The 25,249-nt window shown below is 41.8% G+C and overlaps 1 protein-coding gene across 3 annotated transcripts in view; it reads right to left on the reverse strand.

The window, feature by feature from the left end:
• Positions 1-25,249, reverse strand: part of stk32a (serine/threonine kinase 32A) — a 93,789-nt gene that overhangs the window by 2,802 nt on the left and 65,738 nt on the right. For all 3 annotated transcript variants that reach the window (XM_052104341.1, XM_052104338.1, XM_052104339.1), the window contains exons 7-11: positions 18,054-18,143; positions 17,210-17,313; positions 11,159-11,275; positions 5,323-5,448; positions 4,591-4,719 (exon numbers count right to left, since the gene is read on the reverse strand). In XM_052104341.1, coding sequence (XP_051960301.1) covers positions 4,591-4,719; positions 5,323-5,448; positions 11,159-11,275; positions 17,210-17,313; positions 18,054-18,143 — 566 coding nt within the window. The remainder of the gene's footprint in view (positions 1-4,590; positions 4,720-5,322; positions 5,449-11,158; positions 11,276-17,209; positions 17,314-18,053; positions 18,144-25,249) is intronic.

A 25,249-nucleotide genomic window follows, 5' to 3' on the forward strand; every position in this document is an offset into this window, starting at 1 on the left:
CAATGTGATAAAAATGTACAAAATTATTTGTTCAGTGGTCTAAGCACATAACTGGTAATCTGGTAATAAGAAGGACGCTGGTTCAAGCCCCACGGCCACCACCATTGTGTCCTTGAGCAAGGCACTTAACTCCAGGTTGTTCCGGGGGGATTGTCCCTGTAATAAGTGCACTGTAAGTCACTTTGGATAAAAGCGTCTGCCAAATGCATAAATGTGAATTTAAGTAGTGACTTGCCACATTAATATAGAACGAGTGGTAACAAATGTATTTTTATTTATAATTATTTCAGATTTGGCACATCCAGTTGGAATTTAGAGTCAGAACTATCAGTTTTACAAAGCTACATTAATATGTCTAGCAATGAAGAAATCTCCTTCACAGTCTTGTTGTTTTGTCAGGTCAATAGAGCTACAGAACATGCTGTTTCAAATAAGATGTGATCAGTTTGACTGAAGCTTCCAAAATGAGCTTTCAACACACATCCAGAGAATGAGTTTGCCCTACAGCACTGAGCTGACTTCACAGGCTACAACAGCAGTGCCAGAGATGCAGCAAAAATAAGACAAAACAGCAGAAAGAGGCCCCAGAGACACTTAAATGAACCCTTATTCATTTAAGCAAAAAGAAAAGAGCTGTGAGACACAGACGACATGTTTGCTGGTGCTATAAATGTGTCTAGTCATGACTTTGGGTGTCATTAAACATCAGCACTATTGTTGTTTAGTGCTTATTCAAGAAACCCCTGCCATGCAATGGCAGTATTCAAACACATGCACAGGTATTTCCATGAGTAAGTGTGACTGATGCTTTGTGTGCTACTATTGAGCACTACTATTACATACAGTATTTGTAGACAGCCACTGAATGTCCGGTGCCCCTTTTTTAATTTTTTTATGATTTCTTCTTTTTCTTAATTTAATAATGACATTCAATAAACACATTCCTAGAATTAGAGGGAAAAAGAGCAAACAAAATAAACTATATTGAGAACAAGCTTCAATTGATAAAGCAGAGCTTGTATTACAGTACATCGAATATGTATTGTAAATACTTAAAAAGCACTGCTTATGCAGTATGCACAGCAATAGGTAATAATGTTAATAATAATAATAATTCCTTACAATTATATAGTGCTTTTCTAGACACTCAAAGCGCTTTACATAGCATATGAATGATGCAACGGCAGCCATAGTGCGCCAGAACGCCTACCACACACCAGCTATTGGTGTGGAGGAGAGAGTAGAGTGATGTAGCCAATTCAGAGATGGAGATTAATACAAGGCCATGATAGATAAGGGCCAATGGGGGGAATATGGCCAGGACACCAGGGTTACACCCCTACACTTTACAAGAAGTGTCCTGGGATTTTTAATGACCACAGAGAGTCAGGACCTCAGTTTAACATCTCATCCGAAGGACAGTGTCCTTCACCCCCTGCTGGCCTCCCTAATACCACTTCCAGCAGCAACCTTGGTTTTCCCCAGGAGGTCTTCCATCCAGGTACTGGCTAGACTCAACCCTGCTTAGCTTTAGTGGGCAACCAGGCAAGAGCTGCAGGGTGATATGGCTGCCAATGTTAGCAGAATAAAAATGGAAAGTTGGGTTTCAAATATTTTTAGAAAAAAGTAATGATATAGAAAATAAAAGCGGGCCTAGAACTGAAACTTGTGGTACCCCAAACACAATTGTAAACATTGTTTGCCTAATCTATTAAATTGTATGGGAGCATATGCAGCAGTGTGTCATCTCCTTTTTCACTAAGAACTGTTACTTATATTTTGATCGTGGACTTTCCCTTAATTGTTTTGCATGTGAGCACACTACCTCCATTTTCACACCCTAATACAGATAAAAGACCATTTACCTAAAATGTAGTCCTCTATCCTGGGACATCATTAAAGCACATCCCATCTATGTACTACTTTGTCTGAAACCATTTGAATGTCTGGTAGTCTGAAGTTTTAGTTCTGACATTTCTGTGTATTGCTATAAAAAGAGTAGATGGGTCAAAAGTAGGCTGGTGGAAAAGCATTCAAAGATTGTCACAGGACTGTGATACTGACTTAAATGTAATGGGGACATGTAAATTTAAGACCACATCCAATGTGATCACTGAATCTGCATATAACAATCCTAGTCCTGGCCACCCCAGCACTGCATATTTTGGATGTTTCCTTAATACATCTGAATCTATTGATTAGCTCATTGGTGGAGACTCCATCCCCTATATGATATGCTAAAAGCAGTATGTCAAATGAGTAGAATGTCTGAATCCTAAGGATTCATGAAATGAAGTTCCAATCTTAAGTTCAGTAGGAGCTTGTTCATCTAGGCCTACCAATTATATCCTAAGGGTATATAAGCAGCTGCTTCCCTTGCTCCGGCACCGATTCTTACAATGTTAATAATTGGAATCTATTGAAACCCCTAGTTAAGTATAGCTGTTTTTACTAAATAGTCTTTCTTATATTGAGTATTGCTTAAAGCATGAAAGTTCACACTGAGGGAACAGAAGAGGATTTACTCTGAACGCAGACTGAACTCCAGGAAAGGAGGGTGGGAATGTGAGCTATGGGATGCGTCTCTTTATTTTGTTCTCACAACAGGAGTTCAATTTTCCGCTGCATTTATCTGTGATTGGGTTGAGCTCATTTCTCCATACATTACAAACTTCAGTGGGAGGAGAGTGCTGAGCAGTAGACAGGACAGAGAGTGAGTGGGAGGATGTTTGAGATGTGGAGAGAGAGAGAGAGAAAGAGAGACAGAGAGAGAGTGAGTGAGAGTGAGTTAGAGAGAGAGAGAGAGAAGCAGACATTAGGGCAACGCTGATCATACAGTAATGATCCTCACTGCTTCAGAAAATGCATTCATCCATAGCCTTCTCCACACAAACACTCCCATACAGACTCACTCACTTATTCACAGCCTGGTTGGATGGTTAATTCATTCATTCAACACCACAAACACATCCATTCAGATTCAATCATGTAATCATTCAAAAGCATTTTTCTACTGTTTGTTCATGCATTCATTCATTCAACACCACAAACTGTATGTACAGATTCATTCATTCTACACCATATACACACATCTGGATGCGTTCACTCGTTCATTCATTCACATGCACACACACACCGTAGAGTAATTCATTCATATCCCTTTCTGCACACAAACCTATTCAGATCCATTCATTCATTCATTCATTCATTCAGCCATCTATTAATTCATTTATTCAATTCCACAAACACATCATACAGATTCATTCATATCTTTCAATACCACACATACACACCATAGAATCATTTATTGATAGTCTTTTCCACACATACAAACCTAAGGTCATTCATTCTTTCATTTAAAACCACAAACACACCTATACTGATTCATTCATTTATTAATATATACACAAATTAATTCATAAATATCCTTCTCAACACATGCAACCCTATGCTGATTCGTGCAATCATTCATGCCTTAATTTATTCAACACCACAAACACACCCATAAAGATTCATTCATAACCTCCAAACAAACACATCCACCCAGATTCACTGTTCTACTGTTCGTTCATGCATTCATTCATTCAACACCACAAACTCAGTCATACAGATTCATTCATTCATCTTTCAACAACATACACACACTCCTATAGGTTCATTCAGTCATAACACTTCACAGAGTCATTCATTCATAGCCTTCTTCACATACAAACCTATGCAGGTTCATTCATTCATGCATGAATTCATTCAATACCACAAACATCCATACAGATTCATTCATTCATATATTTCAATACCACAAACACACCAATACGATTCATTATTGCATTCATCAATTCATATCTTTGAACACCACACATAAACACTCATACAGAAACACGCTCATCCAGATTCATTCATTTATATCATTCAACACCACAAACACACCCATGTAGATTAATTCATTCATTCATTCATTCATATCTTTTGAAATACCACACATAAACACTCATACAGAAACACACTCATCCAGATTCATTCATTTATATCATTCAACACCATAAACACACCATGGAATCATGCATCGTTAGCCTTCTCCACACATACAAACCTATGCCGATTCATTCATTCATGCATTCATTCAACACCACATACACACATAAATCCAGATTCACTCACTTATTTATTCAACAATATTATTCTGCTGTTTGTTTATGCACTCATTCATTCAAAACCACAAACTTACCCATCCAGATTAATCAATTAAAAACCATACATCCATGGTACATCCACATCCAGATTCATTCATTTATCTTTCAACACCACACATACACACCCCTACAGATTTATTCATTAATATACACACACACCATAGTCATTCATTCATAGCCTTCTCCACATACAAACATATGCAGGTTCATTCATGCATCCATCGTTGTCTTAAATTATTCACAACACTTACAAATCTGTTAACATCTGGATCTGTGTTTCATGATCAAAAACAAATCTCAGTTCGTATCAGGATATATTTGGTACAATAGGTGTGACATGACTGCATGAAGTGTTCTGCAGTGATCAGATGGGGAAAGGTTAAACTATGTGAGATGTTACCTGAGGAGATCCGTCAGAGCCGTTCTCTCTCGACTTCCTCGCCAGCCTCTTCTTCTTCTTATGCAGTGGTTTGGATTCTAGTATCATCTCCTCCAGCTCAAATGTGGGGTCACAGTTGAGTCTCCGCCTCTGAAATCATACACACACTTTAGATTTAATCTGCAGGTTCACTATTGTTCTTAGTGTTAGGGATTTAAACAAACCCCTACACCCCCGTATTAAAGAGTGATTTCCAAATAATTCCCAATTTTTATCTCACAGCAAACATTACGTTTTGAACAGAACGCTCAATGTAGTTTTAGTATAGTATCTGAATAAAATGAACTTCATATGTGCAGCTGCATGTTCATATCAAGCATTTACATGTGGGCTTTTTTCATTCAAACAGTTATTTTCTTTGAAAGCAACACATAACTGACAAAGACTAGACCACTTGTTTTAGCACAATGGTTGATTGACAAGTGAGTAGGCGGTCCTGTTGGGGATGCCTCGGTGTTTACACTGCAAATTTGATGTGATCGTGTGTCTCTAACTACCTACCTCTAAATGTGGTTTGACTGTAAATGTGGCTAACGGATAGCTTCTATTATTACAGAACTCCTTGGTTTTATAGCATATCCATATCCAGGTTCAAATCGTTCATTTTGAATGCTTGTCACCAGTGTGTCAAGCATGCATGTGCACGTCTCTGTATTTACAGTGTGTTGATGTATGTGTGTTGTCTTTACTTACATTAGGGAGGAAGCCTGGTGGGATTTGTTTGCTCAGCACAGCCTTCCAGTTGACATCAGAGAGGTAGTCCATGTCCTGGAGCTCCAACAGACAGGAAATCCTCTTCTGAGCATCTACACACAACAGCTGACGAGAGCAGAACACATGCTTTATTATCTCTCTTCGATATAGCACTAAATCAATACTCAATATATCTATCAACATTGATTTTATAAAATATATATAAATGCAATTATTAAGGCTGTTGATTCAACAAGTTAATTGAGTGTGTTTAATAAAATAACGCTTTAAAACATAATTCACACCAACATACTAAGGAATTTTCCTACCAAGATTGAAGTATTATATACATATTTTTGCAGGTCTCAGTCAGCAGTTGGCAGTAAGCGCAACTCCAGCTTTACAGGCAACAAACCAATAGCTGTTTGAAGCCAGAGTGTACAGGTTTCAAGATGCGCTTTTAAATGTTTAAAATGACCAAAGATCAGACATGCATCTCTATGTGGCGCAAGCTGATAGGTGCTTTGACTTGTTATCTTGTAGCCAATTGGCTCGCATGGCGTAAACTGTTATTGTCTAATTGTGCAGCAGCAGCAGCATGTTCACATGCTAACTCAGTTTGTATGTTTTCTAGCTTTGTACTTGCTCTGTAAAAGCAGCAGCAGCGTAGCAGATCTACTCCACCAAGACCAATATCCAGGGCTGGACTGGTAATCTGGCATACCGGCATTTTCCCTGTGGGCCGACGCACTTTGGGGGCGATCAGGGGCGGACTGGCCATCGCTCAACAACTTTTGGGCCAGTTGCTATGTAAAATCCCGGGCCGATTTCTCTTCCCAGTCCAGACCTGCCAATATCCTATCAATATATCATACCTACATTCACATGCTAAATCTTTCTGAGAGATGGCACCTATGTCAAACTATTAGTCAAAATCCCACTTAGAATTTGGGAAACGTTTAATGTTACTTGAATACGTTTTCACATCAATGAGTGGTAAGCAATGGAAAACTCATAGTGGAACTAAAGGGGGCTGTATATGTAAGCACTGTATTTTCAGTCATATGGCAGTCTGACTCAATAAGGCTGCTCTATGGTTGCAAAGATCTGCTTTTCCCACTGCAAGTGACTGAGCGTTTGCACTGGGCAGTGGGCATTTCGGTGTCCGAGTAAAGGGTATGGCCTGCACCCTAGGGATGTGTTGATACAATCAAATATAGATATATTTGAATCAAATATGTGATACTTTTCATCATGATATTGTATCGATACTTGAGATCCATGTATCGATATCTATATTAAACTATTTGCGTATTCATATCATGTAAACACACAAAGTTGGCACACTGTTACTTTTAAATCAATTTAATGAAAAATCAGTATATAACTGAAATATACCCAAATGAATTGGAATTGAAACTGGAATTTATTCGTTATCGAATGAAATTATGATATTGTGATTTATTGCAATATATCGAAATATGATGTGTATTTCAATACGTATAGTATTGCGAGGTGGCACGCAATACCCAGCCCTACTACATACTGCCAATTTTCACGAGAGGAGGACACCTTATAAGAGCTGCCGGTACGCAGAATAGCTGCAAGTACTGTGATGTAATTTTCACATTTTCACATTTCTGGCAGATACCCAACTTGTTATTGGTCAGAGCACTTTGGTTGTTTGTTTTTATATATATAAAAAAATAATGTTTATATATAATTTTGTTGTTCTGAGGCTTTTCCATTGTGCTGTGGCTTAATTGTGTTGTGGTTTATTTACATGGTGTTTTCAGCTTTTATTTGCTTTGCTAATTAGGTTGTGTTATGCACTTCTCAACCACCGTAGTTTTAGTATAGTAGCAGTATTATTTTATTCTCGTTACATTTTTGTCAACAGTATGCATGAATAAAATAATTTCGTTATCACCATGATGTGTCTTTTTCATCTAGTGTTCACAATTTTTTACGAAATCAAAAAACCCTTCATCAACGTCTAGGTTACTGTTGTAACCTCCGTTCCCTGATGGAGGAAACGAGACTGATGGAGGGGTCTCTCGAGAGAGCCTCGCGCATCTCTGAACTTGAGAAAAGGCCAATGAGAAATTGGCAGATGGAATTTGCATGTCCCTCCCCGGACACACTGGTATAAATGGAGGGAATCATGCATCTGTCCATTCAGTTTTGCACTGAGGGGCCGAGAATGAGGTTCGGCCATAACAGTGGCTCAGGTCAGCGTCGTGGCAGGGAGGACACGTTGTGTCAAAGAAGCGACACTAGGGGTCCGTATTCAATCACGCCATGCACTGAACTGTGTACGTGCGCTGCTGATGCAGGTGCGGGCAGGCAGTTGCGTGCCTAAGCAACAGGGTGCATCAGACTGCATGTACCCTTCCCCAATGCCCCATAAATTCGTCATAAACTTTTAAGTTCCCGGCACCCAGAAGGGGGTAACAAAGCGACGTGCCAAGCATGGGAGCCATCGGGCCATCTTAACGCTATCACACACATCGGAGAAGGCATTCTTTTCCAACTCCTATTCTTTCAAGGGGAAAAGACCCTGTGGAGACCACCACCTGCCCAGGCTGGGGGGAGGTAAAGAGTGGCAGAATACGTCACATGGGATTTGATGGTAGATCCAACCTACTGCGAGGGAGGAGTTGCTACAAACACGGCGACCGGGGGTCAGCGTGAACTGCCCAAGGGAGATGTGGGTCCACATGTAGGGGGACCGTACAGCGGAAAATACACACAGGGGGCGTAATCCACACAAGGGCCCATCCAGTGGAGCACCTATTCCAGTAGAGAGCAGTTTTAGTACCTGTAGTGGGTCTGGTCAGGGAATTCCTTCATTGAAGTGAGTGGTGTACTGCGACCGGAGTTGCTGCTGGCTCCAAAGGAGAAGATGGCGGATGAGTTGTGACAAATGATGAGAGCACACACCGCCTTGCCGATTTATGAACACTTCCGTCACGGTGCTGTCTGAACAGATCAAGACGTGCTTGCCCCAAACCAGCGGGAGAAACCTCAACAGGGCAAGGAATACAGCCAACAACTCTAGGCAGTTGATGTGCCAACACAGCGGGAGCCCTCTCCTGTTTGAAGGCATCTGTGGTGACCAGAATGCGTCGGGACACCTGCTGTAGGGGGACTCCTCTCCGCAGAAAACAGTTGTCTGTCCAGGGATTGAAAGTCTGGCGGCAGGAGGGGGTGATGAACCCCCTAGCGTGCTGCAGCGCTATGCCCATCTCAGGACTCGAGTCTGGAGCTAATGCTGAAGCGGTCTCATATGCATCAACCCCAGTGGTGCGAACGCAGCGGAGGATGTCATATGCCCCAGAATCCTCTGGAATTGTTTTAGAGGAACAGCTGTGCCTGGCTTGAACAAGGTGAGGCATTTCAGCACTGACTGCGAGCGCTCGTTGGTGAGGCGTGCTGTCATTGAGACTGAGTCTAACTCCATGCTGAGAAAAGGAGATGCTCTGAACCGGGACGAGCTTGCTCTTTTCCCAGTTGACCTGAAGCCCTAGACAGCTGAGGTGCCTGAGCACCTGCTCCCTGTTGGCGCAGAGTAACTCTCGATAGTGGGCTAGGATGAGCCAGTCGTCAAGATAATTGAGTATGTGGATGCTCACTTCCCTTAGAGGGGCAAGGTTGCCTCTACGACCTTCATGAAGACATGAGGGGACAGTGACATGCCGAAGGGGAGGACCTTGTACTGATACGCCTGGCCATCGAACACAAACCGTAGGAAGGGTCGGTGCTGAGGCAAGATAGAGACGTGGAAGTACGCGTCCTTCAGGTCTGCCGCGAACCAATCTTGATGCCGGACGCAATTTAGAATGTGCCGTTGCATGAGCATTTTGAACGGGAGTTTGTGTAAGGCCCAAGTCCAAGATCGGTCGTAAGCCGCCGACTTTCTTGGGTAAGATGAAGTAAGGACTGTAGAAACCCTTCTTCATTTCAGCTGGAGGGACAGGCTCTATCGCATCCTTGAGTAGTAGGGTCACGATCGCCACATGCAGGGTGTTGTCGTCTTCGCCGTGCACCGAGGTAAAGCGGACGCCGGCGAAAGGGGGCGGGGGCCTGGCAAACTGAATCGCGTAGCCAAGTCGGATGGTCCTGGCCAAACAGCGCGACGGGTTGGGAAGTGAGAGCCACCAGTCCAAGCTCATTTTCAACGTACCTAGCAATGTACCTAGCAAACTGCATTGGCTGTGAGCGGCGCCCGGACCCAAGGGACCAATCGTCTAGCCGTGAAGGCTGTGGGGAGGACAGAGGGTTCCAGTCTAACCCCACGCTGACAGCAGCCCGGGCAAGCATGTCGGCCATCTGGGCGTCAGCCTCAGACTGGCCGTGCCGACCCAAAGGCGGCAGTCCAGTTGAGTCTTCTGCGTCAGATGCCGGAACGCTCTCTGATGCAGCGGCGAACTCATCATCCAGCTCAGGGGTCTCGAGGGAGTAATCAGACTGGCCGTGAGGCAAGCCGCTCTCACCTCGAGACTGGACAGAAGTCAACCCGGTTCACCCGGTGAAACCGAGCCCGCTGCCATCCCCAAATCGCCTCCATTACCAGCCGGGTCATCCTCAATCACGTGGGATGAAGGAGTGACACAGGGGCGGCTGGAGTGCCGTTCCTCTTTAAGAAGGAAAGCCGCGATCGCAACGTTGCCATGGTGAGGTTCTCGCAGTGAGAACATGAACCATCCACAAATGCTGCCTGGGTGTGATCGCTGCCCAGACACGAGGCAGGAGCGGACGAGGCACGAGGCTGTGAACAGAGAACTCTACCGCATCCAGGAACTACACAGGGGAGGAAGGGCATCTTTATAAAGACACGTCCTGAAAAGGACGTACAACGCCGCTGTGTACTGCTCTTTTAGAAAAATAAAGAGAATATACCTTAAAAGAGTGAATATTCTCTTTTAGAAGTGCAGTTGAAGCACCCAGGGGCAAAGCTGCACTGCTGTGCAGAGAAGGAGAAAGACGCTGATATACGCCATAGATCCAACAGCATACGCTGTTGTGAAAATGGATGTTAAAGCCACTGTGGCTCTTTTATTAAATATAATAAATTACATGTGGTTTAGAGCGGTCTGACGAACGTAAACAGATGCCTTATGTCTGTGAGTGAAAGTGTTTAAAGTCTTATTTTGATGACATTCTTTGCATTTCTGAAAAAACAGCAACATTTGAGATGCTGTGTAATGATATGTCTGATATTCTCTGAGCGAATTAGGTATTCACATGGCTTGTTGAGGCAAAGTCACATGACCTTTTTGTGGCAATTAAAATGTTTATCAAATATCATATTTCACGTTTCCAACGTGTTTATGCATGTTTTCTAAACAAAAATGTTCACCTCAAATGAACATATATGCTTTTTATGCACATTTTGGAAATTATATAAAGTTTTTCAATTTTCGCATCTTTGTGTTTCCATCAAGCTTTTTGTTCTGCATTAAAATTAAAAAATTTGCATAAAAAACAAGTGGATGAAAACAATTTATGGACACATACTCCAGTCTGTGTGTTGTTTCATGATACATACAGCTGGATGCTTTGGCTAGTTTTGAAGCTATTTTAATTGGCAGAAAAAAACGATATAAGAATAAATTGGTCAAATTTTGTCGGAAATAAAAGTTATTTTATATAAACTTCTTGTTTATAAAACTGCTGAATAAAAGTAATATCACACTCGCAATCGTGCTGTTGTTATCCTATGGCCCACAGCCATGCTGATATTTGGTGCAACAGCACTCTTGCTCATGTGATCTTGCTTTCTTAATCAATGTAGAAGTTAAGATTGCAGTGGAGTTGAGGTGATTAATATTACCTGTCTTAAGAGAGACTTGATTCCTGGAGACCAGGCCGCTGGGTAACATGGGGGAACCTTGTGGAAAGTTTGCAGGATTTCATTGGCTGGTGTGTTAGCGCGCATGATGTATGGCCTCTAGAGAGGGAACACAGGGTGACAAACAGCTGCTGTTAAATGTGTTTAACAGTAAATCACACCACTAATTAAATTATGCCAGGGTTTACAGTTAATTCTGAATTTTAAATGAGAAGTGCCTTTTCCATAAAATCTTGTTAAAGTCATAACTTAACTTAAAATTAGCTGGCACAATGGCAAAAATATCTGAAGCCTAGTGTAACAAAAATGTCATTTCAAAAGTACAAGTTCCAATCTGATTAGAGCTTGGCTGCTACAATGAGCTCTAGCCGTTTCATTTTTGGAGGTTCATTTGGGTTACATTTTTGAAAGATACTTTCTATTTCTTGTAGCAAGTAAACAATGAGGGTGAGTAAATGTCCATATTTTAGTGAACTATCTCTCTTTTTTATAATTTTTTTTATTGACTCATAAACATATAACAAAAAACACAGCATATATACACATTTAATATTTAACCTCCACTATTACCCCTCCCCCTCCCCAATCACCAACCCTACCCTGATCCCCAAAGAACACCACTGTGGTCACAAATAGAATACATACAAACAAAAAATAGAAGAAGAAAAAAGAATAATATAATCATATATAATTAATACTAAACTTCTCTCTCCCGCACACCACTCCGGAAATGAGGGAGCCCCATATGATTTCCATTCCCTTAATCTGCCTGCCAATCTTAATACTAGTCAGGACCCAAATTTGTATGTGTTTGTCCCCCAAATTTATGACCACCCCATCGCCCAGAACACAGAGTCTGGGGCAAAACGAAGTTCGACTGCCCAAAATGTCACAAAATTCTTGGATCTTAACACCCCCCAAAAAACATGGGTTGTGTCTCCATCTTCTGATTAGCATTTCCAGCAGGTGAGTGTATCTTTAAGACCAAGCCTATACAATTGGTCCAATAGAATCTATGTAAAATCTTGAATTGCACAAGGCAAACCCTTGCATCTCTAGATGTAGACTTGACATTTTTTTTAATCCTAGCCCACACTCCCTCCTCCAATACCAAGTTTAAATTTTTCTCCTATAATCTCTTGAGAGAAGTTGAAGCTCCATCCCCCAGACTCTGAATTAACAGGGAGTAATGCACTGATGCCTCATGACCTTTTCCAAAAGCAGTAATCACCTCTCCCAGAGTATCTGCTGCTTTAGGGGGGTGTGAGCTACTCCCAAAAACAGTACAGAGCAGGTGGCTCAGCTGTAAATACCTATAGAACTGAGATCTGGAAATCTCAAAGTGTTGAACCAAATTTTCAAAAGATCTAAACACTGCACTCTCATATAGGTCACTGAGTGTATTAACCCCCTTCACAATCCACTCTGACCAGCAGAAATTTGACCTTTCAATACATGATTTAGGGTTCAGCCATATGCTCGAGGCAACATTTAAATAAATTTCAGAATTAAACACTCTGGACATTTTTGTCCATACCGAGTGCAATTGTGAGATAACGGGGTGTGACTTAACTTCTCTGATTAGTTTACTAGAAAGGCTTTATAATGGCAAACATTTTTCCTGTTCAATACAAAACCAGGGAGGGGCTCTCTCAGGTGGAAGCGACCAATGAGTTAAATGTCTGACACCAAATGCATAATAATAAAACATTTGACTAATGTAATTGACTTACTGTATGTAACTTATTGAAATGTAATCTGGGACATTTACCATTCCAAATGAAAGACTTTACTATACTATCAAATAGCTTGAAATAAGAGAGGGGGACATCTACAGGGAGAGTAGTTAAATTTAATAATGTAAATTTTTAAGAATAAAATTCATTTTAATAACATTAACCTTCACATTCATAGATAAATGTAATGAAGCCCACCTGCCCACATCGCTCGAAAATAATTTTATTAAAGGGTAAAAATTAACTCAATCAATTTAACTAAATCAGATAAATTTGCTGGGAATAAAATGCCCAAATACTTAATGCCCTGTTTGGGCCACAGGAAGGCGCCCAGCTGGAAAGCCATTACTGGGCAGTATGCTGTCAGGGCTAACACTTTGGATTTAGTCCAATGGACTCCGTATCCTGAGAAATTATATAAGGAATTAATAATTCTGTCGAGGCAAGGCATAGATCTAGTGGGGTCAGAGACAAATAAAAATATATAATTTGCATAAAGCAAAAGCTTATGCGCATACCTCCCGCCACCAACCCTGGAAAATCACCCTCCTTTCTTATCGCAGCTGCTATTGGTTCTAGGGCAAGACAGAAAAATTATTGGGAAAGAGGGCAACACTGCCGGGAGTAAAATAATCAGAAATGAATCCATTTGTTTGTACCGCTGCTACCGGGTGTCAATAAAGTAACTTAATCCATCCAATAAAAGTATTCCCGAACCCATATATTTCCAAAATCTTAAAAAGATAATCCCATTCTACCAAATCAATCGCCTTTTGGCATCAAGCAAAATGGCAGCGACCAGAGTCTGATCATTCGCCACTGACCACATGATATTGATGAAATGCTTACTGTTATCAGAAGAGCTGTGGCCCAAATAAACCCCACCTGATGTATTTGTATAAGAGATGTCATAACTAGCCAGAATTTTTGACAATATTTTTACGTCTTGCTGGATCAGTGAAATTGGATGGTAACTCTTGCACTCGCTTGTATCTTTGTCCTTTTTAAGAATCAGACTGATACGGGCTTGTGTCATGGTTGGCAGAAGCTTTCCATTCTTTAATGATTCCGTAAAAACTTCTAAAAATGTGGAGCCAGTTCTGTAGCATAAGATCTAAAAAAAAACTCAGTGGCAAAGCCATCTGGCCCCAGAGCCTTGCCTGTAGGCAAGGCCTTAATTACCTCACTGAGCTCCTCCAAGGTTATCTCAGAATAAAGATGTTTTTTTTGCTCATTTGTCAGTTTAGGGAGTTCTAATGGTTCCACAAAGTTTCTAATATCTTTATCAGTAGACGAAGATGTGGAATTGTAAAGATCAATATAGAATTCTTTAAAAGCATTAATAATATCAGTGGCTGAGGTAAATATTTCACCACCAGCAGATTTCACTGAGGGAATAGCAGACAAAAACTCTCTCTGATTTATATATATATAGCCAAAAGCTTCCCTGATTTGTCCCCCTACTCAAATTATGACGCTCTTGCCCTGAATAGCCAAAACTCCACCTTCTACAACAAAATAGTATTATATCTGTATTTCAATTGGGTTAATTCTCTGAGGCTATCAGGCAACATTAGGCGCTTCAGTTCTGCCTCTGCACTTTAATATTCCCTTCCAACTCCACAAGTTCTCGTGCTTTGAATTCTTTGATGAATGAGGTATACTGTATGATCCAACCCCTAAGAACCTCCTTAAGTGCCTCCCAAGCCATGCCCACACAGGATACTGAGGACCAGTTGGTCTCCATATAAACATTAATTTCAGCCTTTAACATTTGTCGTAATTCAGTATTTTGCAAAAGGGATACATTAAAGAACCAACTATATGATTTATTTTTCTCCGTATGTGGCAGCACCTCTAAACTCACCAGGGCATGATCTGAGACTAAAATGTTTCCAATAGAGCAGTCAACAACAGATGAAATGAGGGACTTAGATATATAAAAAAAATCTATTCTAGAATAAATCTTATGGACTGATGAAAAAAATTTATAGTCCTTACCAGATGGGTTCAAAAGTCTCCAAATATCTGTAAGACCAAGATTTTTACACATCCTATGAAGTGTCAGTGTTGATCTAGTGGGCTTACACACTTTTGCTTCACTATGATCAAGGACTGAGTCCATCAGAAGATTAAAGTCTCCTCCCAATATTATATCATGAAGGGTGCCAGCGGCTTGCAGTATCCCTTCAAGATCTATAAAAAGCCCTGATCATCAGTGTTAGGTGTGTAAATATTAGCCAGAATCAACCTTTGCCCCTGAATCTCTGCTAAAACAATAATGACTCTTCCTAATTTATCTTTAATCTGTTTAAGACATTTGATTTGTAGATGTTTACTTATCAGTGTAATGAATCCCCTGCTCTAACTTGAGCCAGCACTAAAGAAAACATGCCCACCCCATATCTTCCCAAATGTTTCAGCTTCCTTCAGCTTTCCTGCGTTTCTTGAAGAAACACAATATCATATTTCTTATGTTTAATAAAATAAATAACCTTCCTTCTTTTTTTGGGGTGCCCAACCCATTCATATTCCACGTGGAGAGAGATAATCCACTCATATTAACATTTTACATTTTGACATAGAGAAATTAGATTGTGTCAAAAATAAAATTATAAAGACCACATTTCACATTGGTACAGCAATTAACGTCCAAACTTTCCCCAGAACAAAAAAAAAAAACACAGAAAAAAGAAAATATGCGCATTAACCCAACGCACAACAGTGTCAACCGGCATCCGGCATCCATTCCTCTAAACTCAAACAGTCCATGTACACCTAGGAGAGCCCCCGCGATAACTTTGCCGTCAGATTGCTCAAGTCCATTGCTTCTATACAAATTTTGTGAGAGAAATACACAGAAAACAATTATCTATAAAATAAACTCCAGCCAATTAGAGGAATAAACACAAAAAAGATTCATCCACATAACTGTCTGAAGGTGTGTTCCTCCACAAAACAAGCTCCAGCCATTACTGGAACCACCACAACAACAAACAAAAAAACACACAAAAAAGGACCTGTTCTGTTCTTCAGGCAGTCAAACGACTGTTCATTATGCCGGCCCATTCGGCTGATACATGAGTGTAACAAAAGACTCACTCCAATGTCCGGCATAAGATATTCCACAAAACAAACTCCAGGCCACAGGAGGCATAAGCACCAAAAACATGCAGATTCATCCAGAAACTGTCCCGAAGAAATTACATTACACAAAACAAACTCCTGCCGCTAGGCGGAACTAGCACAAATAAAAAAGGCATCCAGTTTCCTCGGACAGTCAAGTGTATGTTCAGTGACTCAGGCCAACTAGGCAGCAACATGAAAATCACCAAATGTCTTTCTCACTCCATTGTCTTTATGAAGGACATTGCTTGCTGTGAGCCTGTAAATTCTCTACAGTCATCCTTAGTATCTATTCTCAGTTTGACTGGAAACATCAGAGCAAAATGACATTCCGTTGATGTAAGAGCATTCCCTGAAATTTCATGTTTCTCTCTTGTTGAATTCGCAAAGTCTGGGAAAAAGAAAATGCTGTGTCTCCTCGCCTCATGTAACACAAGATTTTTATCAGATTATTTCAGAAATTTGGTCAGAATTGATCGGGGCCTGTCTCCCTACACAGATCTCCGAGCCAGAAACCCTGTGAGCTCACTCAATTTCCAGCTTATGGTCTGTTATTTCAAGCAGACACGGAAAGAGCCTTTCTAGGAATTTTTTAATATCTCAGCCTTCCTCATGCTCAGGAATTCCAATAAATCCGACATTGTTCCGTTGATTATGATTCTCCAAATGCTCCAGTTAGCGGTTTAGCAGCTAATTCCCTCTCTGATGACTCCAGAAAATCGATCTGTTTGTCGACGTCCGACACTCTTGTAACCACCTCAGACAATTTAATCTCCATGGCAGTGATCCATCGACATATTACAGCAAGATCCTCCAAGTCAGCAACGACCTTCGTCAGCATTGTCGTCATGTTTGTCAGTTGACGCTGGATCTCTTCCACTGCCCCGGCTGAACTGAGTCCTGGGCTTCTGGCCTGTTGTTCAGGGGCTTCAGCTTGAGCACGCAAGTGTTGTTTAATATCTCTAGAGCCCGAGGATTTTGAATTCTTTGACATATTGTCTTCCTAGAACAATTAAGAATCAGGGTGTAGCACGAATCTCACCGGTTTATGACACAAATGGTAATAAATCTAGCAAAGAGCTTGCATTCACACGTCCGCTCCTCGCGACTCGGGTGAACTATCTCTTTAAAACTGATCCCAAATCAGACTTCCAATACAAGAGACTCTTACCTGTCCACGGAGAAGTTCATATGCGGTAATGCCCAAAGACCACCAGTCCACAGCATATGAGTACTCTGGATGTGCTCCCTCCAACTGCTGGAACAGTTCTGGGGCTGCAGTTGAGAAGAAAACAGCAGATTATGGATGTTTCATACGATATGATGTTCAAGATTTGATATCATACGTATTGTTTGATACATAAATACATAAAGCAACACTGGGAGCTGCGAAACCGTCTCCTCCCCGGAGAGGCGGCGCAGAATGCTCGCAGGAAAACAGAGCAACTTGTCTACATAGGCGAGTTGAGAGCTTGAAGACTGATGGCAAACAGCAAGTAGATTGTAGTGTTACAGCTTGTCGAATTTGCCAAACAACGGTTTTATGGCCCGATGCTACAGTACATCAAACATGTCGTTTTATTTACGGCAACATTACCGTGCAAATCGGTGGATTTGCGAGGCAGAAACAGCAGTAGCAAGTTGCAATAAACTGCCATCCTCTCCCAGCCAACACTGAGTGCAATTACATGCACAGAAAGACACTCATAACTATCAAAAGCCAGCTTATTTTTTTTATTATTCAGCATAAGAAACAGATTGCATGACACTTGTTACAATATTTTCTGCTTTTGATGTCGAAATGTAAATGAGAAAAAAAACCTTTAGAGGAAACTGACCTCTGGCTTTACGTTGTATGAAAAAAGACATACTCAGCTTATGCCATATTATGTTGTTTTTCACAATTATGCAAGTAGGACAAAAATGTTATTAAAAGTTTTTCTCAATTAGTGCTTTCTGGGTAGAAACCGCTGTTCTGTTCTTGTGTTTATTAACAGTATTATTAAAGATCTCACCCATGTACGGTTTTGTCCCAGCAACAGATGTGGCTTTTAAGTCGTCTTTCACGATAGCAGCGATGTTGAAATCTGTCAGGTGTGCATGACCTGCAGAGAAGATACAAATACTAAAGAAAACTATATACAATACAATATCGTCACTGTCCGATGAAAAACATCTCCACTTTTGGCAATTTTGACTTTTTACCATAGATGGAATGCGCCAAATGACCTCATCCTACTTTTTGAATAGTGCATCGAAATGACCAATGAAAAGATGTTTAATCAGGCTGTCTGTTTAACAAGTATCTTGTAAGATTGTTGATGGGAAAAATAGTTTTTCCATGCTTTCCATGCATGTTTTTTGAAGATACGTGTTTTTCATCAGACAGAGACTATATATAACATGAGGCTACAAGATATACTTTCATTTTAAAGCATATACACACAAATTAAAAAGAATAACAACTTCATCAGACGAAATACATTATTTGCTGGAAATTTTATTTTTTGGTTCAGAAAAATGGCTATTGGCCAAAAAAATGACAAAATAACTGAACACACTGTTGGACATTGTTAGTAGATGAAATACAGAGCATTCAGAAAATATTCAGACAACTTCATTTTTTCACATTTTGTTATGTTGCAGCCTTATGCTAAAATGCTTTAAATTATTGTTATTTTTTCACATCAATCTACACTCCATACCCCCATAATGACAAAGCAAATAACAGATTTTTAATAACTTTGCAATTTTATTGAAAAGAAAAAAATGAAATTTCACACTGACATAAGTTTTCAGACCCTTTGCTATGACACCTGAAATGTAGCTCAGGTGCACCCCATTTCTCTAGATCATCTTTGAGATGTTTCTACACTTTGATTGGAATACACTTGTGGCAAGTTGAATTGCTTGGACATGATTTGAAAATGCACACACCTGTCTATATAAGTTCTCACAGCTGAAAATGCATATCAGAGCAAAAACCAAGCCATGAGGCTTGAGACTAGACAAACTGAGAATAGATACTAAGAGAATTTACAGGCTCACAGCAAGGACAACCATCCCTGCAATACTCCACCAATCTGGGCTTTATGGCAGAGTGGCCAGACAGAAGCATCTCCACAGTGCAAGACACATAAAAAAGCACCTAGAGAACTCTCAGACAGTGAGAAACAAGAATCTCTGGTCTGATGAAATGAAGATTGATCTGTTTGTCCTCAATTTCAAGCGTCATGTCTGGAGGAAACCAGGCACCACTTATCTACTGTGCAAAACCATCCCAACAATGAAGCATGGTGGTGGTAGCATCATGACGTTGGGGTGTTTTTCAGCTGCAAAGACTGGGGGACTGGTCAGGGTTGAAGAAAAGCTGAATACAACAAAATATAGAGATACACTTAATGAAAACCTGGTTCAGAGTGCTCAGGACCTCAGATTGGCAGAAGGTTCACCTTCCAACAGAACAATGACCCTAAGCACACAACCAAGGACAACAGAAGAGTGGAGACCTGAAAATGGCTGTTCACCAACAGTCCCCATCCAACCTGACAGAGCTTGAGAGGATCTGCAGAGAAGATTGGCAGAAAATCCCCAAGTCCAGGTGTGCAAAGCTTGTCGCCTCATACCCAAAAAGACTTGAGGCTGTAATCACTGCCAAAGGTGCTTCGACTAAGTACTGAGCCTTTGCGAGAAGTGCCCTGGTTTTTTTTGTGACCACAGAGAGTCAGGAATTCAGTTTAAAATCTTTTCAAAAGTACGGTGCCTGTTTACAATATAGTGTCCCCATCCCTATATAAGGGTGTTAGGACCCACACAGACTGCAGGGTGAGCACTCTCTGCTGGGCTCACTAACATCACTTCCAGCAGCAACTTTATTTTTCCCCAGGAGGTCTCCCATCCACGTACTGATCAGGCTCAATCGTTCCAAAAACTAAGGTGTCTAAATACTTTCTGAATGCACTGTAAATATACTAGTGAGAGTCTGAAAAATATGTTTTAAGGGGGTTTATTTTCTAAAAGCCCACAGGGCCAAAAGTGCCCAGTTAAAGAAAAACCCAATTACAGTCCGAATCAAGAGCTTTGCCTGTGAATAAACATTCTAAGACTGTTCCTGCCTTTCAGGCATAATAAAATGGGTTGATATGTGGGACAGATCCTCCACTCATGACTGGGATTGGGGTGACACTGCAGAAGCAGAAATAACAGGGAGCCGAGTGATACAGCCAAAGTCAGCCGTTAACCTTGATGAAGATCTGCCATTGCCGCAAGGTGTGAGAGAACGGGGGCAGGTGCTGTGTTTGGTGAGGTGTGTGTGTATTTGGTGACCAGAGAAGAAAGAGACACCTGGGTGTTAGTTTTTTGTGCATGCATACTATATGTATCCCTATATTATCCCTTTATAGCAGGAATTATGATAAACTGTGTCAAGATTTTTTATAATATTTTTTAATCTTCTTTAGGGATGAAAAAAACAACAAAATTTATTTATGATGTTAAACACACTTTATTTTGTTTAACATGGATTTCTCAGAATGATATTGTCCTGGACAGTATATTGTGTATACTCAGTTCCTGAGTTAGTATATACCCTATACTGTGTATATACTGCATGATTTTTTAGAATAGAATAGAATCAGACAATGAATGATTTGTCTGTGTCAAGGAATAATGAGTTAATGCTTTTAATAGAACAGAGTCTGACAATGCATGATTTGATGCAGACAATATATGGAATTGGGAGTATTGGGGTGAATCGAGAAGCATGCGTCGAGAGGAAGTCTCAAGGATAAAAACAGAAGGAACACCTGTTGCATCACACACACACTTCTTCTCACAGGGATGTGTTGTGTGTGACCAATAAACTGATATAAGGGAAATAATTTAATATACTAATCAAATTAATGCAGAACGTTTTGTTAGTTAATATAAAATATGTAACCATATGAAGTGATTAAGTGTGTTTTATGCATATAAAATAAAATAGTTACGCTTTTGCCACCACTGAAGTAAGTTAAGCCAGGATGTCCTGTTAGAAGGAGTGATGATGTAAATAATCATGTTGGATGATATTATTGGATGTTATCATGGGTTAATTTTTGGATGAAGAGGCCATCCGTTAGTAATTAAAACATTTCTTCAGAAATAGTATCACAGCTTGTGCTTTTTCTAACAAGTTATTGGATAAACAAGGATGGATTGATGGGTGTGTGTCTCTGTGTGTGAGTGTGTGTCTGTGTGTGTGTGTGTGTGTGTGTGTGTGTGTGTGTGTGTGTGTGTGTGTGTGTGTGTGTGTGTGTGTGTGTGATAGAGAGAGGGAGAGACGGAGCATGTGTGATCACCTGTTACCACTCCCAAGCAGAAATGCTGTCAGCTTTCTGTAGCTTTCTCAGTGAAAAAATAGTGTCCAAGCGGGGGTATTTCTCCCTATTTTGTGGTAGCCATGCAAGAGGCATTCACTATAGAAACAGCGATGTCCTCCGCCATTTTAAACACTGTGTATCCAATGTGGAAACTCGGTAAGCGCCTCGAGTTCTGTAATCAAACAGTCCATTGTGTCTCTCAGCTGAAATGAGCCTTAATCCTGAAATTGTTCATTTAAAGCCGTTTAAAACAAACTTCAGTAATGTAGTGGTAATACGAGCGATCACTGAGCGCTTTTCTATGTAAACAATGACTAACGGAATCACTTTACATCACCAACTGGCTCATATTACACACAAAAATGATCTTTTGCCACCACCTGCTGGCTGACATATGTAATTTCAATCCTAACAGATATATACTGCTCTTACACCTTAGTTTAGAACGGCATGAACACAAGCGGAGTGATACACACACAGTGAAGCGTCCGAGTGCTGATCCTGTCAGACCATCAGTGCTCATGGAACATCTCTCGTCCAATCAGATTTTAGGACCGGAACTAACTGTTATATACATACAATATATATATATATATATATATATATATATATATATATATATATATATATAAAATATATATATATGTATATAGTTACTTATACATAGAACACACACAATAATATAACTTATACTATATCCATGAGGGATATAAAGATGCTTACAGTAAAAATTCAGTAATTAACTAATTTAGAGAAAAAATGCTAACATGATTAATAATATGATTTGTTATTACAAAGCAACAAATTATGCATAATATGGACACATATTTTATGTAACCATTCCATTTGAATCTATCCATTTAGTAATACACAACTTTCAAATAGCACTTTGCATGAAGGGGATATAGAGAGAGTATACATGGATGCTGTGCATGTGCGCAGCGTGCTTCTGTTCATATGAATGTTAAACAGCCTCACGCAGAAGAAGGAAAAACTACATTATTTACACACACACTGGAACTCACAGATAAAAGAAGACAAATGAGTTTCCTGCAAAGCAATCACGGACTCCATGTGTCTTAGCCTGTCTATAGTCCGGAGGCCTCTTCAGCACATGAGTGTAGAAGCAGAGTAAATGCGACTGACTACACACACGATATGATCCACTGGTTTCAAATAAGGGATGGTGCATCTCAAGGACATAAAGGAGAAACACAAAGTGGAGTTGGCTTAAAGGAATAGTTCACCCAAAAATGAAAATTCTCTCACAATTTTCTCGCCCTCATTCCATCCCAGATGTGTATGACTTTCTTACTTATGCTGAACACAAATTAAGATTTTTAGAAGAATATTTCAGCTCTGTCCATACAATGCAAGACAAACTGTTGACAATCACATAGGTCAGCATAAAAGTAATCCATAAGACTCCAGTGGTTACATCCATGTCTTCAGAAGTGATATGATAGGTGTAGGTGAGATAGAGATCAAAATGTATAAATGTTTTGAGAGAACTTTTTCTCCCTGCCAAGTAGGGGCCGTATGCATAAAGAATGAGAATCACCAAAAACACAAGAAGTATGTGAAAGTGAAAGTTATGGGATGTTCCATTCCAAAGGGCTCATCCCTATGCCCTAAACCCTTCAGAGGGTTTACCCTCCAGAGGGAGAGCTCAGGAGGGTTGAAGGGTGTAGACCTAAAAAATATCAGTCATTCAGAATGCACTTCAGCGTCATCTATCCAAACCAAAAGATCCGCTGCCATGCACAAAGGCTGACACTAATAAACATCACCTGCGCCTAATCAGAAATATTTACATGTGATTTTGCATCACTAACTGCTTTCAGAATAGAAACGGAAAATAAATGTTGCCCTTCTGTCACTCTCCCAGCGACACTAGGGGTCTCTCTTGAGCGCCGATATTCACCTCTGAACTATGAAAAAAGGCCAATGAGAGTTGGCAACCAGTATTTGCATGTCCCGCCCCCGGACATACGGGTATTTAAGCGGCGCAAATACGGGAGTTCATTCAGAAAATTTCTTCGGAGCCGATGGTCATGTTTGCAGACTGCTGTGTTTTACACACCGAGTTCCTGCTATCCTCTGCTGCATGCTGTTGGATTCTACGGCGCACAACAGCGGCTTTCTCCTGTTTGCACGGCTGTGCACTTCCTGCCCCTGAGCGCATCGACAGTTGCAGATAAGAAAGATCTCTCACGAGTTCTTTCATTCATAAAAGAGTGATTTTATTTAAAAGAGTAATTTCCTCTAAAAGAGCAAAAAACACAGCGGCGTTGAACGTCCTTTTAAGGACACGTCTTTATAAAGATACCTTTCCGCCCCTGTGTTGTTCCTGGATGCGGTAGAGTACTCTCCGCTTCCGACGGCCACAGGCGTTGTCTCGTGTGTCTGGGCAGTGATCACACTGAGGCTGCGTTTGTGGATGGTTCTTGTTCTCATTGCGAGAACATGACCATGACAACGTTGCGGTCGCGGCTTGCTTACAACCACTCTAAGCAAGCCACGCCAGCCGCCCCCCCACGTCACTCCTCCTTCTTCCCACGGGATTGAGGACGATGCGGCTGGCGATGGAGGTGATTCGGGGATGGCAGCGGGTGCAGCTCCGCCGGGTACGCCCCCTCGGACCACCCACGCCCCGGCACGCTCGTTGACTCCCGTCCCCGCTCGAGGTGGCGGCGACTCGCCTCACAGCCAGTCTGCCTACCCTCTTGCGATGGAAGCAGATGAGTTCAACGCAACATCGGAGGGCGTGGGCTCTGATGCTGAGGGCTCATCTGGGCTGCCGCCTTCGGGCTTGCACGCTCAGGAGGAGGCCGACGCACAGATGTCCGATATGCTTTCCCGGGCAGCCAACAGCGTGGGCCTGGATTGGAACCCTCCATCCTCCCCACAGCCATCACGGCTGGGCGATTGGTTCTTGGCGTGGGCGCGCTCACAGCCTCGCCCCGGTTCCTTTCTTCCGGAGGTGCATGATGAGCTGACGTCTTCGTGGAGAGCACCCCTCTCCACTCGTCGCACCGCCACCTGCTCATCCGCCCTCGCCACACTCGACGGCGGAGCGCACCACGGGTACACGGAGATCCCCCAGGTGGATAGAGCTGTTGCGCTCCACTTATGTCCCGGAAGCACTACCACCTGGCGGGGCCGCCCTGTACTCCCTTCCCGGTCCTGTAGAGCAACATTCTCGCTCACCGTGAAGGCCTACAGCGCTACCGGACGTGCCGCTTCCGCCCTGCATGCCACGGCTCTCCTGCAGGTCCACCAAGCCAAGGCACTTCGCAACATGCACGGGGGTGGCCCTGATCCCGACACGCTGCAGGAACCCTGAGAGCGACGAAGGTCACAGTGCAGGCACTCGGGCAGGCGATGGCCACTCTGGTGGTCCAGGAACGTCAGCAATGGCTGGACTTGGTTGAGATGCGTGAAGCTGACAAGACTCGCTTCCTCAACGCACCTGTCTCCCAGTTTGGCCTCTTCGGCAACACCGTTGAGGACTTTGCCCAGCAGTTCTCCCTGGTGAAGAAGCAGACGGAGACCATTTCGCACATCATGCCGCACCGCAAGCTTGCCGCCATGGCCCAGGCCCCGCCTGCTCACCGAGGGCGTCCTCCCGCGGCCAGAAGACCTTCTGCTCCGCCCCAACCTGGGCCCAGCTCTCAGGGCCGGGAGGAGAATCTTTTGTTTTTTCATTTGCCGCACCCCTTGACGGGGGCTGCGGTACCCAAATTCTCAATAAAAGAGCTATTTCCTTTACCTCTGGGTCACATGGCCCACAAATGCCGTTCTCACGGCACTTTGCTTTCAGGCCTCAACAGTCTCGGCGCCCAGGATGC

This window comes from Xyrauchen texanus, chromosome 34 (assembly GCF_025860055.1).
Source record: "Xyrauchen texanus isolate HMW12.3.18 chromosome 34, RBS_HiC_50CHRs, whole genome shotgun sequence".
Taxonomy (NCBI): Eukaryota; Metazoa; Chordata; class Actinopteri; order Cypriniformes; family Catostomidae; genus Xyrauchen; species Xyrauchen texanus.